Here is a 12,320-nt window from a genome sequence, read left to right as displayed (position 1 = left end):
GTAGCCATCACAACATTTTAAACTTGATGTGTTTTTCTCTCAACCTTTCCTAATAGACAGCGAGTCTTCACAGCTAAGTCTGTAGCATTTACATTATCTTGTTTCCACCAAACACTCAAAACTGAAGACTTTTTCTTAATACACTTGTTGAAAAAAGAAGAAATCCCAAGGTAAGAGTAAAAATTACCAAGTATTTCTTGGCTTAATTGGAGTACTCCCCAAGTTGTCTTTCTGTAGTATGTTTGGAAAGTGTCTGCAGATGGTGTGAAGTTAAGAAAAATATCAGAAGAAAATGAAGGAAGAAAAAAAAATCTAGAAAAAATATTAAAAGGTAATTATTTTTCTTAAATGGCAAATTAATATTGGCAGAGATGCATTATTAGGCATGTCTTTTTGAATGGTTTTGTGTTGAATGCCTCAGCTTACTGCATGCATGTGAAGGAATTGTGTAGTTTGGTTGTCTTTGTAGATCTATAATGATTGTCATTCAGATGGTAAAAATTTGGCCCTATCTTCTAAACAAAATTTTTCTTAGGCTTTGAATTTCAATTCACCAGTTATCACTGGCCAGAGAGATGCCCTTTTTCAGTAATGAGTGGAAATTAAGTCTGAAATATTGAATTAGGTAATAGCAAATTTAGGTAATTGCTCTCCTCTTTAAGCTTTTTCCAATATTAGATTATTTTGGCCATCACCCTTATTTCACATATGATGAGTAAACAAAAACAAGCAGAGGATGATAATATCTCCTCTCCCTTGTTAATTATGCTTATTTTATTACTGATTCAATCTTACATTAAACTATATTGTTATATAGTTGTGCTTACCACAGATGAAACTTAATGCTTGCAGTACTTTGCTTGCCTGTTGCCAGAGGGCTAGGATATTTCTTTTTCGCACTGCCTAATGCCATCATAAATATGCTTATTTTCCTTCTGCAGTGTTTCTGTGCTTTAAATATGTATTTCTCCATTTATTTTTTTTTTAATTTCATCATTTCACCATTTTTTAAGCTTTAAGATGATATGGGTGTTTTTTTTTTTGTTTTTTTTTTTTTCTGCCTGTTTCAAACTTGGTTAACTTGATTTTCCAGATCTGGGCTTCGAAAATGAATAAGCTTTTGCTCAGAAGTCTGCCATTATTCAACCTTAACAGGAATGAAACATCAGAACCAATTAACAGGAATGAAACATCAGAACCAATTCAAATCAGTTTTTTTCTCTGTGGCTTTTCTTTTTGCACTAGGGTGATAATTTGTTAATATTCCAGATGGCCAGGGCCGTACCTGTTCATCTATGAAGTCCCACTTACATCTACAAAAGGACTTATGTATCACTTACCCTTGTGCAAGCCCTTTGCTTGCCAGCTCTGCTCCTTGATTTTACTTTATCTGGATTTCAGACCTGTTATCAGATGTCTATTAGAAGCCAAAAAAGCCCTATTATTTTAAATGAATAGTAGTTATTTTCATTACGTGCTTTATGATAGTCTTTTCTTTACCAGAAAGAAAGTGCTTCCATAAATTAGACTAGGTTTCTGTAACAAATATTTCCCACCCAGTTGTATCCCGGTTGATGACCAGTCTACCTTCAGAGGATCAGAAAATTTTCAGTTTCAGCAAAAATCTTCATACTACTTCTATCTGAGCTGGATAGTGGTTTGAACTGCTGGAGAACATTGCAATACTACTGGACTTGGTTCAGATCAAAATACTGCCAGATTTGCTGTTCCTTTGCACGGTTCTGGTATTGGTATGAATTTATGTATTTATGATCTGAACAGCCATGTTGTGTTTAATGCAGCCCTACAAAATGAAACAGTTGAGGGCTGCAAGTCTTAGAGGTAGAGCAGAATTGTTTACTGGTGATTGTCTCAGAAACATTAATTTTGCTAAAAATGCAAATTTTCAGCTAAGAATTTTTACTTAAATCAGTAGAAAAGTTTTAGGTGTGGAGCTTCATTAAGAAATCTTCATGAAACATGTCAAAATCCCAGCTCGTGAAATATTATGCGTGTACTCAAATGCTAAGAAGGCATTAGCGCACGCTTGAAATTAAGGAGATAATGAGCTGTTTTGATGAAAATGTCAGTATTGTGAATCCATGCTCATCACTCTCAGTTATTATGAAGCAGAGATGACTGCTGCTGATGCGATGAGGAATACCATGGGAGCAGGGAGGTGCTGAGGCCGGGCAACACACGCACATCTTATGCTCTTGAGTCAGTTGGTGTCAGGGCCTCTGTCCTGTCCCGCTGCTGCTGCCAAACATGTAGAAATTGGGCCAGAGCAGCTTCTGATTTCTTTCTCGTGTGTTCCCGTTCTTTCGAAGCTGTTGATTTGGTGCCCAGTGACCACGGTGTGATGGGCTCCAGATTTCTTTTCGCTTTGCCCTCTGCTGCAGTGCTTATCCTTCAAGGATCTCACCGAGCACGGTGGGGCTGGTTGTAAGGCAAAGGGCTGACTGACAAATCATGACCACGTGTATTACATTATGAGTGGGTTGACACTCCTTCAAGTGATGGTGGTGATGGGGCAGTTATCTTTACTCTCTGCATATGTATTTGTGAGTTGGTTGGGTTTTTTTGTTGTTTTTCATTTATGTAGGTTTTGTGTTTTTACCGTGTGAATTCCCAACTAGTTTATTTGGGCTTCTCATTCTATTCTCCATGTTTAAAAATGTCATATCTTCTATTGTAACTCTTTCATTCCTCAGAGTGAATTATGAGACAACTAATGCACGTTCCTCATTTCTTCTGTTCTCTACACTAACTACTTATTTTTCAAAGAAATCTCTACAGTTCAGTAATGGAACAAAAGAAGCAGAATTAGTCAGTAAGACTTTTCTCTTTCTGGCTTGTCTTCCTGATACCTAATCTCAAAGAATGAAGTTTTGAAATCCTTCCAGGAAAGCAGGTGTGTGTATTGTTGCAGCTAGGGGTGAGAGCAGAGTTGGTTCTTAATGACTGCTTGACTTCGACACTACAGATTGCATGAAACCTGTTCTCTGAATCGCATTAAAACAAATGGTGCTGTGGTATTCAATCAAGAATTTAGGATGCAGTTGAACTGCCTGAATCTGCTAACTTCTGAAATATGTTTATAAATATTAAAAAAAAAAAAAAAAAAAAAAGAAAGCTAAGGAAACTTGAAACCAAAAAAAGAGGTTAAAGTGAAAAGAACTTAGTGAGATTTTTCTTTTTCCAATGTTTGTAGTTTTTTCTAAACCCTGGGTCTATTACAGAGTAAAATTTCCATTAAAATTAATGAGAACTTATGTTGAAAAGAAACTCTTAAAGGTTGGAAAATATCACAAATAAGATGACTGATTAAATGTAAAACGTCCATACAGTGAAATAATTTTAATGTGGAAACTTTTCCGTTTTGGATATCTGGCTTAATGTGCCTTAATATTTTTTTCATTCTAACAGCTCTTTGTTGTATAAGTAATTTATCAGCTTTAACTTAAATATATAAAGTGAGAATACCCGATTACTTTTACTTCGAGGTTTAAAGGTGCAGTATTAAAAGTGAGCTTTAGCATAGTTTTTTATCTAGCTTTAAAATTTTTATCACTTGTGGACTATGTAGTAATGGCTATGAAAGCAATTAATAACAACACTGACAGAATCAAGAGACTGACTAATTTATCATTATAGATTTTAATGAGGCTTGTAATCTGGCAATAAATATACAATATATCCAAAACCATGGAGTCATGAAAAGGATGATTTATTTAACTTTAATTCTAAACTTGTCTGAAAACCAAAGCATATAGAAAGTAGATGTATAAGAACATAATTCTTTTTTGGTTTTATGGGGCAGAAGAGTGGGAATAACAGAGGAAAGGAGTTTAAATTAAAATCAGAAGAGGGATGGAGAAACACAAGTGGATTTTTTTCAACTTTGTTCTGAAGGTGTTTCAGCACAGCAATAGTTTGGTAGACGTGGGAGGGATCTTCTTGTGTTCAGCTCCCATTTCCCATGTCAGTCTGTGTATTTGGCAGAGCTTGGGGAATGATCTTGCATCCCTGGAGCACTCAGAATTTGGGAGCAGCAGGAGTGGCGATAACTGCTCCTTGGGAAGAGTTGTCTCAAAGTTTGGGGCAAGTCCTTGTAAAGAGGCCTAAATATGAAAAGTTCTTAGAGAAACTTGAAGATTCAGTGTTCAGTTTGGGAATTATTATTATAAAAATAAATATTAAGAATAAAAATTATTATTATAAAGATAGTAGCTGTGCTACTATTTTTAACTATTATTGTATTATGCTTATTATCCATCTTTATATCTTTTATGCTTCTCCCTCCCTTCTCATGCTGAAGAAAGTACATGAGACTATCTCTGGAAAATAATGTAGAGAACAGTAAGCGCCTGGCAGGATCCTCCCTGAGCAGTATGGAGGAACTGCTGTTCTTTCCTAAAGGAAAGCTAGAAACTCCTGCATTAGTGTTTAAAAACAAAACAAACAACAAACAAAAAAAAAAAACAATAAAAGAGGACAAGTGAAACCCAGGAATGTAGTTCCTTTGCTGAGAAGGAAAGTTTTTACAATCAAATCAGATAAGGTCAAGTTTGGGAGTTGAGTTTGTCTCTGCCTTCCACATCTCAGAGTTCCCCTTACGAGCTTTAAACTGCAGACAGCATTTGGGGGAGACTGGGAGGTTATCCAGAAACCTTAAAGGGCACCTTTGCGTATCTGCATCGATGAGGAAGCTGAAGCAGGAAAGGCTTGTGAAAAATCACAAAGCAGGTTGGACTAAGTGTTTATGGTCCCATTTGGGTCAGTGAGCAGACACTGCTTTTGCAAGATGTGAATTAGACCTGTCCTCAATGTGTCTTCATCACACTCTTCCCATGGGTTCCTTCCATCTCTTCTGCAGTGTGTCCTAACCTCGTAACAGGAGAGATGCCTGAGTTTGGACCTTTTCCTGTCATCAGTTGCCTTACACTGGGGCAAAAATACACAGATGTAATACTGAATCAGGCTCTGCACTTTCAAGAGGTGCCAATGCTAATTAATTTTCACAGCACCCCTGCAGACAGAGAAGCTGAGCTGCGGAAGGTTGCGTGGTGAGACAGAGATGTCATTAGGATGCTGTGTGAGGCCACCTCCTGCTCAGCCCTGTGCTCTCACTGCCATGTGTGCTGCCATGCTGGAGTGCTCTGGGGTACAGATCTATTGTTCAGCAGGCAGGAGCGAGGCCTAGTGCTGTGCAGGCTTACATTCCTTATTCTTTAGAGCAGCTTATTTTTGGTAAGCTAGAACATGCTTTAATGTGATTGTTAACACGGCTAATTTGCAATCACGCAGTCGTATCAATAATAATGGAAAGTTGTTCACAGGTAATAAATTAACATACCATATAACAAGCAGAACTGTAGTTCTTAGTATATTGTTTCACGATCAGGAATTCAGTAGTTAAATATACACAGCAGTGGGCTGAGAACAAGCTGTTCATTTTTGCTGCAAGCATTACCAGTGGACCAGAGTAATCATAGCTCCCAAAAGCAGGACTGATTTTATTGATTCTAAATAGGCTTTCATTATAGAGCTGAGCCTGTTGCAATTGCAAGGAGCAGCTCTGCCATTGGTATGCACTGTGCTGACTGCAGGGAAGGAGACGTGTTGCTGAATGCGATGTGGAGGATGCTTGTGCCTTAGAGCTTTGTATCCTGTTCTCCTGAAACAATGTTGTAAAATACAAGTACTTAAGACTTTTTCCTCTATTCTTAGAGGAAATGGTAGAAATGAACATGGTTGGACCCAATTGCAGTAGTGAAATTTTAAACTTGGGGAATTACAGGTCTATTGTAGTTAATGGCATCTGGCTTAGGCATGAGCTGTATTTTGGTCTGTCTAAAATATATACATATATGTGCATATTTGTATATATATAATTTTTTTCTGCAGGGTAATGTAAAATGTGTATGCATATGTGTATATGATTCAATAAAAAAAAACTGTCAACTCTGAGATAATAATGCATTCAAGTTAAAATTAGTTAGGAATGCATACTGTTACCAGAAATGTGTCATTAATCTGCACAGAGAAGTTCTCAAATGTTTGCTGCTAAACTAGTGACATTAAAGTCTTTTCTGTTATTATCTTTAATGTTAAAGAAAATTTTGAATCTGTGGCATCAGATCTGTGTGCACATAAGAAACAGTCTGTGTGGGTTGTTTTTGTTTTGCTTGCTTTTTTTCATTTTCCAGAGAGTCTTATCTGTCACTGGACATAAACAGAAGTTCTTTGGAGCCTTAATTACCAAATGCAGTGCTATTGAAAATGTTGCACTGTGCTGTAAGGGAGTGTAAAGACACGTTGTTTCTGCTAGGTTCTCTTCAAATGCAATACTAATAACTACACAACCCAACCCTAAAACATTTTTCCAACCTTCCTACAGCAGTTCGGAAGGCTTCTAATTGAAATTAATTACAGCTTTTTGTTTTTAATAAATGTAATACTGACTTTATATACTCCTTTTTAGTTCTTGTTTGTTTTTGCTAGTGCCTACAAATGAAGGTGAAGGTGAATTAATTACCTTATATATCCCAGCTAAAACCACATTTGTCTTTTGGGGTAGATTTTCACAGCAATTTGGGAACTCAGGCAGAAGATGGCATTCAGACAACTTTATGTGAACGTTTCAGGAAACCAGCTCTTTAAATAAAATGGTGTTGTTAAGTAGTGAATCAGCTTGGTAAGTACTGAATGATCAAGCCTAGTTACTGTAAAATAAGATCTGGCTGGTTTACTTCATTTTACAGAGCTTGGGCAAATAACTATTGAATTAAATTGCTTCCTCTTGGTTTCCCCAGGGCAAGCAGAACCTGCTGTACCGTGCTCTGCCGAGCTCCCACATTGATTAGTTCCTCAGGTCTAATCTTTACGTGGTTATGCTTACTTTCTAGTGTGCTTATTTATGCTTTTGATAGTTGTTTTTCTGAAGTCATTGCATTGCCTTGATAGTCCTCTAGTGGATTCTAAAAACGTAGACGTTAATTCCTTTCTCTGTCTTCGTTTGTTGTAGCCAAATGAGGATAATCAACACTCCATACCATGCTGTTAGGAATAAAAAGGAGCTGCTGGCCTAGGATCTGTGCACAGGGGGGTGATCGATGCTCCCCTAACTGACATCACATCTCACTGACATCCTAAACCCACCCTGTCAGTGTGGTTGGCACATAAACTCATCTAATTAAATGTTTGCAGCATCTATTAGTGATGTATTAACAATACTGTATCAGATTCTTTATCACAGCAGCTACTGTAACATTAGGGCATACTGCTGTGGCTTGGAAAATGATTTATAGTTTTAATTCATCTTAATAATTTGTGTGCTTAGAAAATACCTGATATAAAACTTTTTGTTGCATTTAAATTTCCTTGTTATCTGCCTTGGAGTGGCATGAGTAATAGGGAGCTGAGAACATATATTCAAATGCATGAAGTATTTTCAAGGAAACTTTTAAGGTTCAGAGTGATATATGTCAGGTATTACTGAACGGATAAATACGTGGAAGGATTTGGGCTTGAGCAGCTTGGAAATCAGTCACTCTTGATACAGTGCCTCCAATAGCTATTTTAAAAATACGTTTCTGCCTTAATGCACAAAAAGGAATATTTATTTCAAAATATTTATTCTGTCCTAAGATACAACTTGCTTTCTATTCACTGAAGTTTATGTTACTGGAACTTTGAAATGATGCTGCGTTAGAACTGGTCTTCACCAAAAAAGACTGCACCTCCAAACCTGTATTCAATCAGTTGTAAAGTGTTTGTATGTAATATGAGCCTGGGAAGCCTGTGCTTGTTTAACTGTAAGTACATATGTCCTCTATGCCATTTAAGTAGCAAGTCAGTCGATTTAATTTGAAATTAGCATGTTTTCTTGCATACTTGTAGCAACCAGTTTGATTCAAGGTGTGACCTCATCCACACATCATTGCAGTCGCAGATCTCCCCAGAATTCAGCGGGAACCGAGTCAGTCACAAAACAAAAAAGTTGTGTTCGTATTAGAGTCTAACATTTTGCAAAATACCCAGTAATATTTTGGCCACTGAGAGTAGTGTCAGTATATATAAAAATCCTATAGCTGACATTTATGGTTGAAGAAGTGCTTTGGAGTTTGTCTGGGTTTTGGTTGTTTTTCTTCTTTTACTCAGAAGAATGTGAGGAACCGTTTGGTTTGGAATGTGGATCTTATTGCAGTTAATTCTGTCTCTGTGTCTCGCTGCACTTTCTTGTCACTGTTATACTCACATTACCACAGACTGAAATGATGTCTTGCCTCATGAACAAGATAACGTTTTCACAGCTAGTGCCCTTGCTCTACGGTTACCTGTCCTTTGGGGATGAAGATTTCTTCTTTTATGACCACATCCATAGCCTTGCCTACACGTGCTCAGAGAAAGGACTGGAATTTATTATCCTTGATGAGCATTTTTGTTCTGCATTCAATACAAAATATGGCTTGATACATCCTTTCAAAAAGCCATGCTAGAGTCTAAGTTGTCAAACTGTATACTGGTGATATGGCTTGTTGTGCAGGTCATGTAGTATTGATAGCATGATTTTGGTCTAAATACTGATGTATTTGTCCAGCTAATAGGTACTGTCTGTTTATTCTTCAACATCTGATTTGTTTTTCTTTTTGCCAGGTGGCTTTACAAATGGTGAACTTAATTTTCTCTTATTATTTGAACTTCTTATTGCTTTTAAACAATCTAACCTGGAAATGCTTTTTAAACTTAAAATAACAAGCTCAGTAAATGGCACATGGTAGGAGAGAACTATTTTTTCTTTTACAGAGGCAAAAGAAATTGTTCTGAAGGCACAGATTCTGGCTGGAGGGAGAGGAAAAGGTACTTTCAACAGTGGATTGAAAGGAGGAGTCCATCTAACTAAAGAGTAAGACTTGAAAATTGAGAAATTATGCATAAACTGCTTCTATAGTAATATCCAAGCTGTTTACAATAGCTATGTAGGTGTCTTCTAGTATCCTTCAATAAGCTAACCTTCTTCCTTTGTTTGTAGCCCTAAGACTGTTGAACAGCTTGCTAAACAGATGATTGGGTACAATCTGTCAACAAAGCAAACTCCAAAGGATGGTGTGAAAGTGAAAAAGGTAAGGTTTTACCTCTTAACAATTAAGAACTGCCTAGCTGCATTGTACATTAACATACTGGCATGCATGTCATAGATTTTTTTTTCCATTCCTTTATCAATGTCACACTGATTTCATCCAGTTGATGAAAGAAAAAAACGGATAACTCTTTGTGTACATGTGTTTAGTCTACCCATTTCAGTATACGAAGTAGTGGAAAATATTTTCATTTTTGCTACCTGTGATGCACAGAATCCTTTCTCATTGCTTCATCCTTCATCAGATGTGTACTCGATGCTGACAGAACTCCGTATGAGTTCTACATGCTCATTGACTTTCCACTAAAGGAAGTAATATATACCTGGTAATTTGCAGTATAATGATCTTTAATTTATTCACCACAAACTTTGGGAACGAATGTGCCATTATGTGTTGATCTAAATAACTGAAGCATAGATACCACTTCAAGATTTACTTTTAGCTTGATGAAAGTCAGAAAATCCTGGCAATTCCATTCCTAATATATACGTTTTCTCTTGTTTTATTTTACTGAACAAAGTTCTTTAGACAGGTGTGTACTTTAGACCCGCACTGTATCTGATGCCAGGAGATAATTTGGCATGAGCTGAAAGGAACTGCAGTTCGCTTTTTTAATATATTGTGAACAGCTTGGTATTAGCATAGAAGGGGAACACTTATCTGGAAAGCTGCTGTCTAATGAGGGCTGCAGGAAAGTGCTCAGGTGATTCTTCTCTTGGGGAGCACAGACAGCAAATTACCATCACTCCTGATAAGGTGTTGTTAAAAGAAATGGTAGATATTAAACAGAAGAAACATTATTAAAGTATGTCTGTTAGAGATTGTGATGACACTAAGGATATAAAAAGTGCGTGTGTGTGTATAATTTCCCATATGAAGGGACTGTGCTTTGAAAACATATTGTAAAAGCAGCTTTCCTTTATAAATTATTTGATTCTGTCATTTTCCCGTAGTTAAACTACTTGGAAATGTCCCATACTGTTTTTCTCTTTTGTCTGAGTGCAAGTCTGTTCATTCAATTGCATGTTTAGCTCCAACAAAGAAACTTCCAGTTTTTCTTTGAAATTGATAAAAATGAAAGAAAAGTCTTTCTTTATTATTTCTTTATTATTTTTCCAAACAGAAATTATATTAAGATGCCAATTTACCATGTACAGAATAGCTATCGAGCATATATGAAGCTTAATGTGAAGTTTATGCTACTCAATTTCAGTGGTATAGGAAAGCAGACTTGATAGCATGTTTCTTTTGCTACTAAGATATAAGGAAGCATTGCAGGAAATACTGTAAGCATTTTAACTGGATGCATGATAAATCTATGCCACGCTTCTGACGAGGAGAAGTGGATCATCTATTGTCAGACATTATACACTGATGACACAGTTGAATTTTGGAAGTCCTAGCCTAATTTGTGTGTTTATCACACATTACTTTCTGCAAAGCAAACAGTGAGCTAGTGTCAAGGCAGGGAGTGAAAGTCACACAACTTTTAGATGTATTAGTAAGGGGAAAAGATTTTTTTTTTGTACGATTAGAGTAATATGGAACAGAAAATGGAGTTTTCAGCTTGCTTTTTCAGCCTGTGCAACTACTACAGAATTTAAAGTGTGTTTGTGTGTTTTCAGATTAATGTTCCTTAAATAAATAGCAGTCTCCTCAGTAACTTCATAACTTGGAAGCTGTTTTGTAAGTTGACATAAAATCCTCTTGTGGCAGCTTGGAATTTGGAGAGCCTGGTTATCTGAGAAGGCAGTCTTTTCTTATCGTGACAACCTGAGAATTTGCTACCTGTGTTTTTTTCCCCAAGCAATAACAGAATTAACGTTTTGAATATTTGATTCAGTATAAAAGAGCTGGTACAGTTACACTCAGTAAAGTAGATGTGACTTATATTTTCAGGTGATGTTTTTAAGAAGGAAAACTTGAAGTTATCAGGAAGTTTTGGAGAAAAATTATTTTTCCCTAAGGCAGTTTTAAAACATAAACCAAATGTGGTAAACTAGCTAATAATACTTCACATTCTTTGTCATAAGCAGAACAGGCAAAATATTAGACGCATTAATGGCTTGTGTATTCAATTGCACCAGTCTTAAATGTTCATCAATGCATTCATTTGCTTTAGTTTTGTCACGTACATGGTGGGTGGACTTTAACAAATAGTGTTTATAGACCTTGAATGCCAGTTTACCTGCTTTCGCTTTGCATCAGACAGGGAGGATGGTGTAGGAAAGTAACTTTTTGCTGGGAGACATAACACATTGCACAACCTGACAACAATTTGTATTGGCTGCTGCAGAGTAGACAGACTAGCAGTAATTTGGTGTGGTAAGACAAGTATTTGATAATTCTGATAATTCACAATGGTGAGGATAATCATTTGGATCTGAAAAGCAGAAAACAGATTTAATAGCGTAAGTCCCACATGCTGTGATGAAATTGTAGCCCTTAAGGTGCATGCTTATTTCTGACCTGAGCCAGGCCTGGATCCTGAGGACTCTGGAAACTGAACTACTCCAAGAAGCTCCAGGTGGTTTTGTTTAACTTGTGTCTAAAGCAATTGACTCACGTTTTTCAGATGCACTGATACAGGATATGTATGAAGGTGAAACTACACATGCAGGTAAAAGGTTTGATTGTGACAAATTCAGATTGTTTTGCTTCTAGTTTGATGAATAGCAGCAGGTAGCTCAGCTATGTGTCTGAAGTGGGCTTCTAGCATCCCCTTATTGAAGGCTTCAATAGGCAGATGCTTGTAAGAAATGTGGTATGGTAGTTTTCTGCATTCTTAGTTTGTCTCTTTCCCTGAGTTTTCTTTAGTTTTCTTTAGTCTACTTTTGAACAGCTGATAGTTTGAGCTATTGCTTTACGTTACCCTATGTTATATACATAAAGCAAGGTAAAAGGAGGAGGAAGAAAAATTACTGTAAATAATATTTTCTTCCAAGTCAAAAGAATAAAGAAATAGCATCTTTCCTTCCATTCTGGCCACAGAGGGCTTCATTTAATTTCTTCTCTCTTGCTTTTTTTTTCCTGTTTTGTTAAGATGTACAATCTGGCAGAAGGTAAGTACATTCTTTCTTATGTACTCAGGAGTAGAATGTCAAAAAAGCAAGCTGGATGAAAGTACAGTGCATCTTTCTTGTTTATAGTCCTTGAACTATTAAAACCCCAGAA

General features: G+C 36.6%; 1 protein-coding gene across 1 annotated transcript in view; it reads left to right on the top strand.

The window, feature by feature from the left end:
• The window catches only part of SUCLG2 (succinate-CoA ligase GDP-forming subunit beta), a 103,616-nt gene that overhangs the window by 38,405 nt on the left and 52,891 nt on the right, over positions 1–12,320 (top strand). The window contains exons 3-4 of the mRNA XM_010718705.4: positions 8,812–8,911; positions 9,038–9,128. Coding sequence (XP_010717007.1) covers positions 8,812–8,911; positions 9,038–9,128 — 191 coding nt within the window. The remainder of the gene's footprint in view (positions 1–8,811; positions 8,912–9,037; positions 9,129–12,320) is intronic.

This window comes from Meleagris gallopavo, chromosome 14 (assembly GCF_905368555.1).
Source record: "Meleagris gallopavo chromosome 14, MGAL_WU_HG_1.1, whole genome shotgun sequence".
Lineage (NCBI taxonomy): Eukaryota > Metazoa > Chordata > Aves > Galliformes > Phasianidae > Meleagris > Meleagris gallopavo.
The sequence above is the reverse complement of the archived record's forward strand: the minus strand, read 5'-3'. Positions and strand labels throughout refer to the sequence as shown.